This window comes from Rhea pennata, chromosome 11, assembly GCF_028389875.1.
Source record: "Rhea pennata isolate bPtePen1 chromosome 11, bPtePen1.pri, whole genome shotgun sequence".
In the NCBI taxonomy this organism is placed as follows: domain Eukaryota; kingdom Metazoa; phylum Chordata; class Aves; order Rheiformes; family Rheidae; genus Rhea; species Rhea pennata.
In genome coordinates, this window is record NC_084673.1 from 7046775 (window position 1) to 7063355 (window position 16581).

General features: G+C 49.0%; 1 protein-coding gene across 8 annotated transcripts in view; it reads right to left on the reverse strand.

Moving 5' to 3' along the window:
• Positions 1–16581, reverse strand: part of ATP11C (ATPase phospholipid transporting 11C) — a 66616-nt gene that overhangs the window by 34712 nt on the left and 15323 nt on the right. For 7 of the 8 annotated variants that reach the window (XR_009959619.1, XM_062585004.1, XM_062585007.1 and 4 more), the window contains exons 2-6: positions 8854–8973; positions 6438–6527; positions 2366–2446; positions 1580–1687; positions 548–676 (exon numbers count right to left, since the gene is read on the reverse strand). Coding sequence is in view for 7 of the 8 variants with exons in the window: in XM_062585004.1 (XP_062440988.1) it covers positions 548–676; positions 1580–1687; positions 2366–2446; positions 6438–6527; positions 8854–8973 (528 nt within the window). In the remaining variant the exon portion in view is untranslated. Of the gene's footprint in view, positions 1–547; positions 677–1579; positions 1688–2365; positions 2447–6437; positions 6528–8853; positions 8974–12258; positions 12285–16581 lie in introns of those variants that run through there. The other variant, XM_062585005.1, reaches the window with a different exon arrangement.

The window sequence follows — 16581 nt, forward strand, 5'->3', positions numbered from 1 at the left end:
AGGAGGAGCATGACTCCTGTAGAGTAAAACACAGATTTTTTTCCCCTCACTTTGGCCTTAAGAACTCCCAGATTTCATTGAAAAAAAAGTTCTCTCAAACAGCAGAAGCATTTACAAGTGCTAGAAATGGGAGCTGGATGCTCAAGCAGCTGCACTCGCTGTTTCACCTACGCCCCAGACCTCACGACACAGGACGGTAAGCGGCACTCTGCTTCCAGGGACGGGCAGCACAGCAGGGAACCGCATCCACGAAGACCGATTCAGTTTGGGGCAATGCAAGAAATGCTGTCTATAAAATAGACACAAAGAAAAAAAAAAGGAAAAAGAAACAACCCACAGAGAACCTTGGTGCTGACTCAGTGGATGAGCAAATGTAAGGAACAGATGTTAAATATAGCCAAGTCACCATGAGGACTGGTGCCATGGGAGCATCTCCAGTTAATCAAGCAGACACACGCACTGCACAAGCACTGACTTCAGTTGCAACTAAAAGCATCTGTACACCAAGAGCAGCAACTCCCGAACACAGCACATCCATCCCCGTCACCTTGAAATTCGACTCGCCATCAAGACTGGCTGTGGTGACGTAACAGGTCCCGTCAACGCTACTTGAAGCCAAAAATACCAAGTCACAGGGGAAGGTCTCATCTGCTTTCACCTCTACTATGTCTCCAACCTGGAAGAAAAAAAATGTTTAAACGAACCATTTCATAAAGCCCTTCAGGTTATTATTAGATGGTTGCAGATTTAACTTCTCTCAAAGTCTAAAAGAAATTATGTTCGCTAGAAGAGAAATCAGAGTTTATGATTATTAAAAAAAAACCCAAAATAACACGCATCCACAATCCAGAGAGATTCAGTAATTCACCTTTCACAAACAAGAACTGCTGCATGAAACCAGCTACAGTCTCTGCAGGAGCAGTAAAGCACAGGGAATTAAGAACCTGGCCATTTATTCATTTACAAGGATGCTACACCTCTAATCCCCTACGTACCAGGGGGTTGTCTGCCACCCTTTCCGTAGGGCACAGGACTTCCGTGCTCAGAAGAGGTACCTAACTGCCTAACAGTAAGGCTCAGGCTCACACTGGAGCCCGCTGGGTCGGGCCAGGAGGGGCCACGCGACCTGTTTTATTTATTTCTCTGCAAGACCCAAATGAAGCAGGAGACTCCGCGTTAGTCTGAAGCGTGGGGTGACAAATTAATGTCAACGCTGGTGTACTTTTTTGGTGTCCTTGGGAGAGTTGGAAATAGAAAAGGACTGCCTGTCCCAGATAGACGCAAGCGATGACAGATCTGTCGCCTGTCAGCCCCGGCCGGGCTCTTGCAAGGCAAAAAGCCTTTCAAAGGTGCTCGCGCAAAGGAAGCCTCAGCTACGAGGCGGGCGGGGGTCTCGGAGCGGCTCGGCGCCGGTGGCACCCACCACCCCCTCCGTGGGAGCGCCCACTGCCACCTCCGGAACTGCTCTGGCAGTCCTAACACCCAGCTGCACCCAGATTGGGGAAAAAAAACCAGCAGAACAAGACACACATCCTGCCCTAATTTTCCCATTGGCTTCAGCTCTCAACTAAAAAGTTACCTTGATTTTTTCACTCTCTTTCCGCACTTGCTTCGCGTTTTCAACAACGAAGACATTGCTTTTGTTTACTTCGTTGTCAGCTCTGTGTCTCAGCCAGTCCTCGTATCCCTAGGCACACAAACACAGGCAACGCAAACTCCTAACAAAGCAAGGAAACTACTGAAATAAGGTGAGTGCTGGTGGGGAGAAAGGGAGGAAAGAAAAATGAATAAATTCAGCGTTCCTCAGAACTCCTTCGAAAGAAATTTAAGTGGCACATGTGCATAGTACAGGAGGGAAAAGGTCTTTTATCGCAGCAAGGTGACAGACGACTATGTATTTTTAGGACTAGCTGGATGTCTGAACGGAGCCTGTCCTTTTCATTTACCAACATGGGAGCGCAGCACAGGCTATGTTTGGAGCGTGTCTCTGTATTCTGCAAAGGCTCAGAGAACACATCTAAAAGGAGAAGAAAAGTTTCAGCAGAGCCAGAACTGGAGAGCTAGCTATAGTGATAACCTTAATAACCATCGTTTTGCTTTCAACAAAATGTATAGATAGCATTTACATTGTCAAAAAAGAAAAAAGGATCTGTCCTCATATTCAACATGCAGTCCCTCCAGAAAAGCACCAACGTGTGTCTGATGTTCTGAGAAGCGGTTATCAAGCTCATCAGCTGATTTTGGTAATCTCCAAGTATGTTGCGATACACACCGAATTTGTTATTTTTCCCCATTTTACAGCCCCAAGAACACAAGAAACCTTCCCGCAGGAAGCAGCCTTCCTCCCCCAAAGGGATCCTGTTACCTGCTTGATGGCTGTGACAGTGATCACAAAGAAAAGGGGAAGCCCGCTGGTCACCGGACTGGTCGGGGTGTCCACTATGACCTGCACAGAGAAAAAAAAATAAATAAAACCAAAACCTAACCAGCTGGAGCGGTGACACTCGCAGGCAGCAGCGGAAATAAAAGCTCTGGCAACGGGTGGCGAAGGAGCGTGGCACGCCTGGGGACGCGCAGCGGGCTCGGGAAGGAAGGGCGCCCGCGGGCGAGGGGCTCGCGCGCCGTCCCCGCCTCCACGGGGGCCATCCCGCCGGACGGCCCCAGCGGTGCCGAGCCCACGCGGAACCGGCCCGACGGCGAGCCGCACCGAAGCTCGCTCAGCTCCGCGGCGAGCGCTAGCGGGAAGAGCGAGCCCAGAGGAGCGGGCTCCTCGGGACGGCAACGAGGACGGAGCGGGCACCTCTGCGGCCCCACAGCACGGCCGTGGTGGGGCGGCGCCGGCACCTCCCGCGCTGCCGGCACAGCCGAGACGGGCGCCGCACGGCCGCGACCAGCGCTCAGAGGTTAAAAGCGACATACCACAGCCCCAGATAACCACGAGCGGCACTGCAGAACGGGACAGGAATATTCAAGCGAGGCACAGAAATTAGAGTTTTGCCTTCGGGGCTCAAAATTCAGAGGTGGGAGTGCAATTTAAGCGCTCCGCAGAGACTGCTGAAGACAACGCTGAAGGCCCTGGCAGAGTCCTTCACGTCAGGCGCGGTGCCGCAGTCGTGCCGCGAGCCCGCGCTGCGGCACGCACCAGTCCCAGCCGGGCCAACAGGCAGCAGAGCACCGCAGTCTTTAATTAAACCTTCGGGGCACGGGAAGTGGCTCTTCTGACGGCATCCCAGCTCGGCCCAAAGAGGCAGAGCAGGTCTGCAATTAGGAGGGAGCAGCGCTGACGGGACGCGCCGCGGTCACGCTCGCGACGCGAGCCAGCTTCTGCCTCCTGAGCTGGCCGGGACGGAGACCCCCCCCCCCCGCCCACCCGCAGGGTCCATGGCGGGACGGGGACACGTTTCACAGCTTCCTCACCACCTAGAGCAACGTTTCCAGCAGCACCTCAAAACACTGCAAATTCCCAAGCAAACTCGGGCAGACCCGGAGCCTACAGGGAAAACCGCAGGTGCAGCAAAATTGGCTGTTTTTCCTCCTGCCGCCCCGCGGGGCAGCGGGAGCAGAGGCAGATGTGGAGGGCGGCAGAGGCAAGGGCCGGGGAAGCGCACCAGAAATGCTCTCTGCTCCCACAAAGCAACTTTGTCCTGCTCCATTTATTTGCATTTCACTGGCACGCTCACAGAACAGAATCTGTATTTATTGTTTTAGGCTGTCTGTGAAAAGCACAAAGCTGTTCTCATCCGCTGGGAGGAAGCTACGTGGAAATTTTTAACTCTTTGAAATAGCCGTGCTTTGCAATTTTACCCTGCACCTTTGGATTCAGATAGAGAAGAGATTCAAAAGATACTAAGATGGGAAGAAAAACATCCCAAAAGTAGTCAGGTAAGCGGTAAGAGTTTAGTGCAAAGGTAAACCCAGAAATAAAACGAGTATTCCCTGGTTCACTCGAATTTGAAGTGTTTACTGTGTTGCACAGGCACATCACACAAAGCACGTTATGCCCAGATGGCCACATATTAAAGCCAAAAGGGAGGCACAGGCCAATCAACCAAAATTCACCTTGCAAAATGGGACAAATCTTCCAAATACAATGGGAATTTTTGCTTTTAACTAAGAAGGCCAAGCAAGAGGGCAGAGATATTTACGCTCTGCTTCCTGGCATTCCCCCAGCTACCCAACACGACTGTTTTCTGCACTGGACAAGATCCAGCTGTGGATATGTTTATTCAAGCAAACAGTATGATTTCTGTCCATACAAATGCTATGTTATAGCTGTATGAATACAAACAGTAGGTAACATACACAGAATAACTCATTTATGCACTTGGAGATTGCTGCTGTGTTCCTTACACATCCCACGGCTCAGTACTGGTCTTCTCCCCTTCTCCATTCATGGAAGGCAGAGGGACACATGAAAAACAGCCCCAAACAAAGACTCCTTTGAAGTTATTTTCAAAATGTTTTAGGACTTCCACTGCTTAACTTGGATCCACTTAAAAGTGGCAAAATCCTTCCATTATTAACAGGTTCCTCCTGACTCTTTGTTCACCAAACTGAAGACCGTAACCCAGGAACAATCTTTATCAACCAAAAGGAACACTTCCACTTCTGATACCTCTTACATTAGGTTACTGTTGTCAGGTTGGTCTCTAAAAGCACACATTGATTACTTATTTGAAGTCACCTTTTCCTCCAGAAGTTTATTCACAGTTACCTTTCAGCGTTGCAACAAACAGGCAAATCAAATAGTTAATCATATCCCTGTTAGTGTACTACATGGTATTTTATGTTTAACGCATGTACTTTCTCTTCCTCCCTGTAAAAGGACAGCTGAACATCACCTAGTTTGATTACAGACCTCAGGGCAGGCAGAACAGCTTCACCAGACAGGTGCTGGCAGGGCTCTTGGTGGAACACGCTGCTTCCTTAAGAAGCTCCGTGCTTCAGAGACCTGCTACCATGTGCTATTTCACTTGTAATGAAACACTTAAGGTAATTCTATCAAAATAATTAAAAGTTGAACACCACCATTTAGCTATAGACACCATTTATCAAGGGAAACCCTCGCTACTTTAAGTTAACAGAATTACCTTGAATGCTTAAAGATAAGCAAAGTCTCCAGCAGTTACAGAACTAACAGTGCCAGGAGCTGCCCGTTACTCTACAGGGCAGCAGCTATTAGTGCTCTCAGGTTGGTTGGTTGTTTTGGGGTTTTATTTCTAATGGAGCATGTGGGTTGTCTCCTTATTTTAGAGGTGATCCCAGCCCACAAAAAGGACAGGGCTCTCTTGCTCACCTGCAGATGCCTATGTCTAAAAATGGGTAGCAGCTGAAACTGCAGCAAATTGTTCGAGCAGGATCAAGGCTATCCCTTGTTCTTCATGTCCAGGAGGTCAGCAGAGCTAACGTAGTAGCGTGTCACTGAACAGCCAGCTACACGAAAAGGACATCCCGACTCCAGGGCATTGGCTGGTACAGGGCAAGTTAGACACATTCTGACAAAGCGGAACAGCGCCGGCAAAATCAAGCCGTGGACAGGAGCCAGCTGCTGCCGGGGCACATCGGCCTTCCATTAATACTGTCATTAGGAACCATCCGCCGCTGTTATGTTGGGATCACCTATTTCTGCAGCAGCCCCTGGAACAGTTGTAAACACTAATCCTTTCCTGCAAGGATAAAACCTGCAGGCACCCATCCTTCAAACATGCAGGCCAGAACAAAGCAACGCCCCAAGATTTGGGTCAACAAAACCCCAGAGAATCCCCTTGGTGATTCTCCCAAACTTCCTTCCCATCCCTTCCCCCACATATTTGGGCAGCCTGCTTTTCTTTCAGTTGACAGAATAGAAAAAATAGTATTCAGGATTGCTCAGGATGTGTCCCCTACCCCACAACACAAGGCAGAGCAGAAGAGTTTCTGTATATAAAATTTACTATTTCATCATGTAAAATAACTTCCTGAAACTCCATATTCCCAAAGCTCGTGTTATGAGCTCATACGAGTTTCACTACAGACAAGCGGTTTTTCCTACTTGCCTTGATGCTTACTACAACTAAGACCTAACAGACATCATACAACTTGGGAAAAATGTATATTGTTTTAGGGACAGAAGTGACAAAGCAGCTAAAGTTGGATCTTAATTCTGCAGCACTCCATGTATTTCCACCGTTTAGCTAGTCTTAATAGGGTTTAAGTGTTAAGGAGGCTTTTAAATTGTTACAGTCATTCAAATGTGGTCTCTAGCCCAAACATTTTAATTATTACACCTTGAATTGAGTGCCAGAATTACAACACAGCTTCCAATAAAAAACAATAACAAAAAAATTAACACAAGCACCAGGAGAGTCAGTTTTACATATAAATCTTTTCAAGCTGGTCTTAAAAATCGTATTTAAAGAAAAACCCTTGGCACCAATCTCAGCGTAAAAACTTCTTACCTGCACAAGGAAGATAATAAGGAAATAGAAGTTGGCAATTCTTCTGAACTGTTCAAAGAGATTCTTCGGGAGGAAGTTCCAGATCGTATACTGCAGAGGAGAGAAACGGGACACCTTTGTGCTGCAGCTTCCCAGATGTCAACACAAACAGGTCAAGACAGAGCTCACCACAGACTGGGTCTACAGATCTGCGCAAAACCCCAAATGAGTTCTCATCTTAGACTAAGGCAAGCTGCTGTACCAGATAAATAAATTCCTGTTTTAATATCACCGAATTTGCAGGCAGAGGTGGAGCCTGCAGCGATCAAGTCCTTACCCGCCCCGGCAGGGATTCCTGGGGCAATTCCCTGGTGTTTTTGATTAACAGAGGGCTGTTAATATCAGCAGACTTCTGCAGCTCACCGGCTCTGCGCACCACGCGCTCCGTGGTTCTGCGGACCGGCTCCTGCCGACGTACCGCAGCGGCGGAGGCCAGCTGGTCACAGCCTGCGAACCGGCACGGCACCAGGCCGCTTACTAAAACAGCGTTTCGGTGTTTTAAACACCATCTACTGCTGCAACACGTGCGTGCCAGAGGGCCACGTGGTGACAGACCATTTCATGAACAGGCTTTATAAGATACCATAGTCTAGTTAGAAGTAACTTGACTAATTCCTCGACGATGCAGACCTTACGCGGTGAGGTGCATCACAGCTACCTGTCTGAGCAGCTCGTGGGCCCTGCAAGCAGAGGTCCAGGTGACTGTTCTTGAAACTTCAGCATGATGCACCTACACGCTATCATGCTATCATGCAACCTCACTCCTGTTTAAACTTCCAACAACACACTTCCAATTTTGGTGCTCTCCATCATTTCACAAAGCAGCTGAAAGCGGGCCAAAGATTTCACCAGAATTCCTATTTTGTCCAAACAGCTCAAGCCACACAGTTGGAGATGAAGGATAACAGAGGTAACAGGATTTGTTTCAGCAGTCAGCTTCTAGATACGCACTTGGAGAAACGTGACTTACTGAAGACATAACATACACTAGACCCACTCTTTTCCAAATTGTTCTTAAATTCCCTTTAATATTTGATCTTCTGGTGTGCCTTGAATAAATAAAGAATAACAGGTTGCAAAGGCTCAAGATCAATGTCCACTTAAGTAGGTAGGTAGAAAGAGTCCATGCTTAGCAAATATAAATGGACAGAAAAGAACAGGGACACGACATTCAGAAATAATCAAAGGTGACTGATGAAATTAGTGCTAAAAGAAACCATTTACCAGAACCAAGGCACAGGAAGCTGTTCTCTATGAATCTTGCATGTCAGGGAAAGTCAGTGGGAATGCTGCATGGTTTTAAGATGTTTAGACTTAAAACGTTTCCTGATATAAATGCATTCAGCATAGCAACATGAAAAACAGTGAAATGCAATTTAACAAAGTTTCTTTACAGCACAAACATAGCAAAACTGAAGCCTGATGCCATATGCTGAGCATCATGAACCACGAGCAATGCAACATGTATCCAGCTGTATTGACACTATTTGACGCCACTTGTTTGACATTTTACTGAAGTTTTTTTTTTTCTTTTTTTTTTTTTTTTTTTAAGTCTTTTGAAATAGCTTCACAAACATCAAGGAAGAAGCTAAACGTAAGGCAGGTGTCATCATGCAGTTTTCCCTCAATAAACAAAAGCTACGTTAATACAATATGAATGTTTTCCTTCTCGGAAACAGAACACTTATTTTTGTCCTATCTGAAGGGAGAGGGGAAAGAAAGCACAGAACAAAAATAGTAGAATCATTTATCTGTCAATTTATAAAATAATTCCCATTTCCTTTTCTGAATCTAAGTTGCTGTTATATCTTATGCTCTATTACACTTAACCTTCCCTTTCTTCACAGGGCAATACCAGAAATCATGAAGAACAACATCGCCGTGTGTTTTGCTGTCCCCTAGCACAGAGGAACTTGTACACATCCTCACTGGGACGAGCGGGAAGGGAAAAAAGCGAGCAGGAAAAGTGGAGCATCAGTCAGACGCGCTTGGGCTGCATCATACAGGTTGTAATTTAAGCCCTCAAGAGGCACGGAGAGTTTTAACACGGCCACTAGCAACGCCCGCCTCGGGCTGATGCGACCCGCTTTGCTTGCACGCCTTTCGCTGCACGCTGGGCTGGTCCATCCTGCCCCCGGCTCTGCCGGGGCCGGCGCCCGGGCAGGGGCTGGTTACTGCTCCGGCTGCGCGCTGGCTCGACGGCTGCCGCTTGCAAAGGGAGCTTGTAATTACTCAAGTGTGGGCTTAAAGATTTAATTAAAAAAAAAACACACGATTTTTGGCAAGACGAGGCTGAAGTACCTGCCTAGAGAATACGTGCAGACTATGGTTAAGCAGCACCGTAACACCACCCCCTCCATTAACCGAGCAAACTCACCTTGGATGAGACGATCCTGTTATCGCAAAATTTTTGTGCGACGTAGGCATCCGTTTCCGAAGCCAGACGGTGCCCAACCACCACGGTGCGGGTACCAACTCGCTTCTCCTCCCCGGCACACTGTTAGAGACAAGCAGGGAAGGCAATTAAGCTTCTAGCCCCCCCAAAAGTCTTCCTATTGGTATTCGTCGTTGCAGACTCCAGTGAGTCATTCTGCTCATGGGAAATAAGGCAGGCCGAGTCCTCGCGGGTTCACTCCTCCACCCCTGCAAAGGCGCACGGAGCAGATGGGACACACGCAAGGTCATTTAGCAAAATCCTGGCGGGGCTGAGACCGCAACCGGGGTCCCACATGGCTGCCACCGCAACCCCGGCCCCACGGTGCCCGGCTCCCTGCTCCGCGTGGCAATGCAGAGGTCCTGACGAGGGGCCACCGCTTTCCTGGTCCACCAGGAACTTCTTTGTGCGCCTGGGAAGCACAGTGGTTTTTAGCAACATCTGCTGTTGCCGGAGGCCTGCCTCAGTGGAAGAGCTCCCGTCTGCCGGGGTCCCAAGAACATCTGCCAGCAAGAAGCCTCTCCACCTTGTGCTTCAAGAGGAAAGGCACCTTGGGGGTGCTTCTGCCTGGGGTCCCTCCACACAAACCATCTCAAACTGCTGACACAGCAGCATACTTACACAGAACCTGAAACTTCACAGCACATGACTAAAGTCTTCTTAATTTCAGTTCTGGCTTTCCGCAAGTTTCCCTTTAAATCTTCAATTCACCGCACAAGGGTGCAGACATGTCAGTACCTACAACAAGCTCCTGCCAGGACACCACGCTTGCAGGCTCTGCCCAAGAGCTCTGCAGTTTTTCCATTTAAAGGGTAGCATACCTTCGTCAAGCATTTGCAGTCCTTAGGGATACACTTTTAAGCATCTCTTCCTATTTCCTATTCCTGATTAGGAGACACCCACTTACGGGCAAACCATTTCTTGTGCCAATATTTACTGGCAGAAACAATTACAGCCTCAAGTTTCTGTAGCGGCTTCGTAATATATACCGGGATGCCAGAGAAACAGCACCTTCCTTGAAGGTTTGACGGGAAAACATGCTTAAAATCCACCTGAAACACCTCACAGCCTCACTTGCGCACACGTGATTTTAAAAGGCATGTTTAAGTCTCAATTAAAAATGAGAAATAGAGAGGGTCACAAGATCACGGCATGGAAAGCTTATTTCAAATAAAAGGCTCGCATCTCAGCATTCACACCAGCGCCAGGCGCGTCACCAGGCAGCACCGCTCCCGCCTCCCCGCCGCGGGCCCGCGCCGTCCCGCATCCCCGCCGCCCTGCTCCCGCGCCGCGCTCGCCTGCGCCGCGCTCCCAGCCGCCGGCATCCACGCGCCCGGCTCCGGGAAAGCCCCGACGGGACCCCTCCGTCACCCACGGGCGCCGCTGCACAGCCCCATCGCAACGGCGAGCGCGCACGAACCCGCCCGCCGAGCCCTCGCTGCTCCCGTCCGCTCGCTTTTTGGTTTTTCCCCTAAGCAGAATGAGACGTCACGGCTCCGCGCGCTCCGGGTACGGGACCCGCCCGGGCCAGCGACGCGCGCCCTTCAGGCGAGGCGAGAGCTTCGCCCCAAGCAAGAGCTTCGCCCCAAGGGACTTACAACCGCCCCCGGCCGTTTCGATCAGCCAGGTTTTTCTAGCGAGGAGATGTCGCATAGGGACGGCCAAACCATTTCACGGCTTGAAACGCCCACGCACGAGCTCTTCCTGTGTTAAAATTAACATGCATAAAAAACAGGGCTCCTGGAAACACTGAAAGTAACAGCGCTTGTCTAATTAAATAGAACTCGCACGTAAAAGTCCACACTTGCTAGGACTTTGTTAAAAACACCTGCAAATGTCAGACAAGTGCCATCAGATGCACATCAGTAACCATAGCCCTTAAAATGACCTGTTTCAGTGGGGAAACACAGTAGGATCCTGACTGCCTGGCACATGAAAAAAGTCCGTTTTCAAAAAAAAAAAAAATAAAAAAAATTGCAGAGCAGCTCACAAACTAGTTTTCCATCCACTGCAAATCCCCTCGCACATACAGCAAGCATTACCGGCCCAGACTCCGGCAGTGCTCGCTTCCAGCCACCCTGCAAAAACCAGCGAAGGGCAAGAGCACCACAGAAACCCCATCACAGTCCTTTTCTGCTGAAATCAAGATGACTTAACAGAATGTGATTAAAATAGGGCCTATGGTTAGGCAGACCATAAACAAATTATTTTGTCTTTCTGACATTCAGTTTCTCAACATCAGAAGCAGACTGACACCAAAAAGCATTGCACAGGGTTGGACTTAACAGGCATTTTCAATTTGCTTCATAATTTTGTTAAGAGAAGTGGAAAAAAAAAAAAAACCACTTCTCAGATCAGGCCAAGGGTTTTTAGAATTAGGTTTGGGGTTTTTCAAAAATGCACTAGAAAGATGTTTTTCACTGTTCACAGTTCAAGGGCACTAGCAGGCAGCTGGGCTGCTAAAACACCAACAGATACTGTTCATGCTTTTCTTATTCTTACTAATCCTCAAACCTAGAGCTTGTTTGCTTGGAAACCCCACCAGAGCAGGTGCCAAAAATGCAAAGTCCTTATCATGTGTCAGCTGCCCGTTAAACCTCAGCCCACAGCAGGCAGACACTGCTCGCATGCCCTGCTTCAAGCTCAGCAGCGTCACAGGCAGCTCATCAAGCCACAAGCAAACCCAGAGATGGAAACAGCGCTCTGGAAACAACCATGCTGAGGCAGCGAGGCCCAGGAGTAACCGCTGCTTAGGGAAAGCCTTGCCAGAATGCCAAAAATCACCCCAAGCCAGCCCCATCTGCATGCCTTGGGCAGCGGTTATTTAAAGCCTCTTCTCATACCAACATCTGGGCTGGCCCAAGGAGAAGGGCAGCTCTTCTTCCCCCTTCCAGCTCTCCACCCTTCACTGCAGCATCTTAAAGTGTTTTTACAGATGCACCATGGAAAAAGAAGCACATCCAGCAGCTCTTCTGCTCTTTGCTCCACTGCCTTCCTTAAACCTCCCTCTACAACAGCTCAGAGCAAACCCAGGACAGGCTCTGGGAGCAGCACCAGCGAGCAGGTTGCACTAGCGAGGCAGCAGCGAGGACCACGGCCCCGCGGCATGGGAGCGGCCGGCAGGGCCACCGCAGCAGCTAAGCCCGGCGGGGGTTGCTGGACAGCAGGCACAAACCACACCAACGTGCAAAGTCCCCGGCGGCGCCCCGGGTGAGACTTGCAAGTGTCCTTTCTCGCCCGGGAGCAGGAACGGGAGCTTCCTCTCCCTGCGGTGGGGAAACAGAGGCAGCAACTTGCCAAGCAAAGCAGCAGTAAAGCACTTCTGGAAGAACAAACAGCAATACCCACCTGGTGCGACTGCATGCTTCGTATCTCAGGTTTTCCATGGCTAATTCTAGACAAAGCCCCAAAACAGAAGAATAAACCCTAGTTACAGTGTGCTGGACAACCAGACCGGCTTCTCTGTTCTTCCACCAGTTACAGCCTACTGTTTGGCTTTCACCCCTCATTTCCCCTTTACTCACCCCCCCCATCTGAAGCAGCTCATGCACAGATCACAGCAAAACCCTCCACAGCATGTCAGGCCCCCCCCCCGCAGCAGGAAGGCATCAGGTTTCTGCTCCCTACTCTGGGTGCTGGCGGACAGCAGAGCCGCAGTGCCACGCAGGCAAACCGAAGGCTTGACATCACATTGCTTGGATTTTTTTTCCAATTGCCAAAAATTGAATGTTCACGATAGAGACGCCTACATCTATGACAAAAGCTCCCTCGTTCGCTCTGCAGTCAAAAGCTATTATTTTGACAACTGCACTTCACACGCCGTCACTCCACGAACGACTCTGCAGGTTGCTAATAGATGGCGAAGTCGTAATAACAGCTCTCCGCCGAGACGCGAGAGCAACTTCGGGACGAAGGGCCGTTCCTTCGGGAAAAGCATGAAACATGCAGAATAGCATGGAGCGGATCTAGACTGTTTCCCTACCTCCTTTCACCAAAATTTAAGTTGTGATAGCAAAAAAAGATGATGTTACTTGGACGTAATTGAAGCGATGGGCTCCCTGCCCGGCGGGGTTTTAAGCAGCCCGTACCGCAGAGCGCAGCAGCTACAAGACTTTGCTCTTCCTTCCCGGGCTACTGCTGCAGCTTCCTCTGCCTGCCTGATTTCCCCCCAAAAATCCCCGCTTCCTGCGAGCTTTGAGCACTAGTTACAGCTTTAACGGCAACGCACCAGCGTCCAAGCGATGTCAGACCCTCCCTCGGGGCGCCGGTCCGTTCGGGGCAGGGGATGCTCAAACATCCGTGCTGGGAGAAGGTGGGAAGCACGCAGCTACCGGAGAGCATCACCACCTCCCGTGGGCCACCTCGGGGAGGCCGGCGAAGCTGGTCCCCTGGCCAGGAGAGCTCTCCGCTGTGCTCCTGCGGGGAGGGGGATGCTGCAGATACGGGCAACGCAATCTTACAGGAACCAGGAACTAGGAAGGCTAAAAATACACGCAAGTGACAGGAGCGAGCTCAACGCCGGAGAGCACGAAGAGCATTACTGCTGCAGCGTCCCTCCTTCCACCGCGAAGGGATTCGGAAAAGGAGCACGCTTTTAAGTATTCACCCGCCTTCGCCATACTTCGGGGCAGCTATTTTAACAGAGTTGTGACCTCCGTACAACCCTCCCCCCCCTTTTTTTTTGGCCATTAGTAGATTAGCAACAGTTTTGAAATGAAGGTGTTAGAAGAATGGCTGTTATTCTATGTTGCCCAAATTAAGAAAGCCCATATATCCACATCAGTAAGTTCATGAAATACCAGCTGGGGCTCAGCATTTTCCTGGCTAGTAAATCTTTCTTCAATACTTAAGAACAGCTGCTGTTCGAAGGTGCTGGACCAGAACGTGGCTAGAATTAAAAACATCAGTGTACGTAACTAATCACCAACAGTGCTTATGACTTCAAGCAACTGGAGCCTTACACTGAGATGGAGGATTTAAGTTTTCAGTCCCCAGCACTACCAAAATTTTTAGCCTGAATTTGGGCAAGCCTCACTTTGCACCTCACTCTCCCTCTCCATCTGCGTAACTCCTACCGTTGGTCTATCTTTGCACTGGCCGAGCTACTTAAATCTTGACTACGAGTGGCAGACTGGCTCAGACGCGAGCTGTGAACGTGCTCTGCCCAGGTACGACAGCTCCCACGTGCCTCCCAGAGATCCCCGCCTTGTTCACTTCATCTCCCGAACTTCTGGAGACCATCGCAGCACGATGCACAGGACCCGCTTGGCAAAGGATAGAAGCTACCTAGCTTGTTTAAAAATTAGTAAACCCTGGTAAAAATTAATGGAGTAGGCAGATTTCAACACCAAAGATAAACTCCTGCTCTACAGAGGGGACCGGCTGCCCCACATCCTGCGCAGCGAGGCTTGGTTTCATGAGGATCCCCCATGAGCCACTACGATAAGAAATGGGCTATTCTTCAAAACCTGCAGAAAGAAAAAAAGAAAAAAAAAAAACACACAACATTGCTTAACTACATCCCCCATACAGCAAACAAGTGTCTATGCTGCCTACTGTCCCTGTTTTCAGAAAAAATCATGGCAGAAAAAGAAAAGATTCTGATTTACTATAGCTTCAGAAGGCATTTAAACCAAAACTAACTGAAACTCCTTTCATGTTTGCTTTAGATACCATCTTCAAGTCACAAAGTAAATACAAGTCAGTCGTAGAAAAGGATCTAATAAAAGCCATAGGCATTTAAAAATATGTCATCTGCTAAAACTGGAGATAGTTATACTACACAAGTACAAAGCTCAACCATTTGAAGGAAATCATGGCTTATATTAAGTATGTGTAGAAGAAAGATTAAACCACACTGCTTGGCTTAGATCTCACAAATAGTTTGAAATCTGATCGCTCCTGCATTGTTCCATTATCACAGAAGTAGTAAAAAAGGCCACCTGCTTTACAAAAAAGCCTGCAAATACAAAGACACATCCCAAAGCAGCCTAGAAGTTGAGTATACTGCTTAACTTTCCTGCAAAAGAACCACAGACAAGACTTAAAATTGTAAAAAGCCTCTGCAAATTAAAAATAACCCCCTAAGCTGTCAGGATAGTCTTGAAACGCCAACCAGCATACCTACTCCATTGCCTGCTCCCTCTTACCACCCAATACATTTTTAATTACAGTTTTTCTTGCCAATTTTTACATTACTTTTTGTACTCAGTCATTTCTGTGCAAGTACACGCAATGCTTCGACAAAACACTTAATAATTTAGCAACTAAGCAGACCATGCTTACCCACGTGGAGCACATTTTAGGCAGATCTCCTGATTATAGAGAGAACTTCATAGATCCAAATTAATCACACTACTTCCCCTTACATCCAGAGGGAAGCGTTGATGATACACAGGGTTCAAGACAGGGGGAAGCAAAACCAAGGTAGAACAAAAAAAAAAAAACCCGTATGTTTAAAATTGTAAGAGCCAATAGGCCCAAGAAAAAAGAAAAAAAAAAAGAAAAAAACACAGCTGAAGCTGAGCAAAGCTCAGAGCACAGCTTGCAGTGGAGAGCACTCAACCAAAACGCCCTCGAGAAGGAGGAGCCTTTCAGTTAGGGGAGCAGGGACACGTCCAAATTTGCTCATTTTCCACTGGAGGGGATTTTTTGCTGGTCATTTTTAACGGTAAGGGTGAAGTTCAGTGCCTTAGGAAAACAAAGGTTAAAGTTTAAACAGATATCCTTTCCCTTGTGCTCAGGCTGAAGCTCCTGCTGGTATTTCCATCAGAAATTAAACCCAATAATAATACTAAGTGCTAATAGCGCCGTGCAAAACCAGCTTTTGGAGCTGAAACAAGCGTAGGAAAGACGGACGAAATAATAGCAGGTTAAGCATCCAAACCACCACAATAAGCAGAACAATAAGTAGCAAAAAAACCCCAAGGCATAGAAGAAGGACTAACATTTCTTTACCAAGAGTGAGAATAACACGGTTAACATTTACTGTACCTCAGGAGCGCTGCACTAAGAAAAGCGAGCTCCCCGCTGGGCTGATCCCAGATGGCCGCTGCCAGCGCTGCAGGGCTCCGTCGTCCCCTTCACGGTGGGGACGGCGGACAGGCCCACGGGGACAAGACAGAGCTCCATCTACCCAAGCCCTCATCTCTGCAGCTCCCTCTCGTAAGCGAGCGGACGGGCACTGCAGTCCTCTCTATGGCCAAGGGCATCACCCAGCAGGGACCTCGGTGACTCCAGGCTCCTCTTCAAAGGAAGCCCGCCTGCCTCCCTCGCCCATGCCGTCCTCTGCTCCGAGCTCTTGACGTAACCCGCTGTGGTTAACGCAGGCCAAGCACATCAGACGGAGGCGAGCGGCCCTGGCACGGACCGGTCTCCGGTCCTGTCGGCGCTCTACTCCCAAGGGCGTGCTGGCCTGTAGCATGCACTTGCAGGAAGGTCGTCCTTATCTTCAGAAAGGACCATGGGCCAGAGAACACCAAACTCTGAATAGGCTGTTTCCTGGAAAAGCTGACTCACCAAATAAAAGCACGGATAAAAGAGCAGAGTAACGGGTGGGGGGAACACAGGACAGGAGTACTGTAAGTTTTAAGAAGGGTGGAGGGTGTAACAAGAATCCCGATTATCATGCTACACAAGGGATCAGCCCTCCCCTGGGCTCAGGGCACAGAG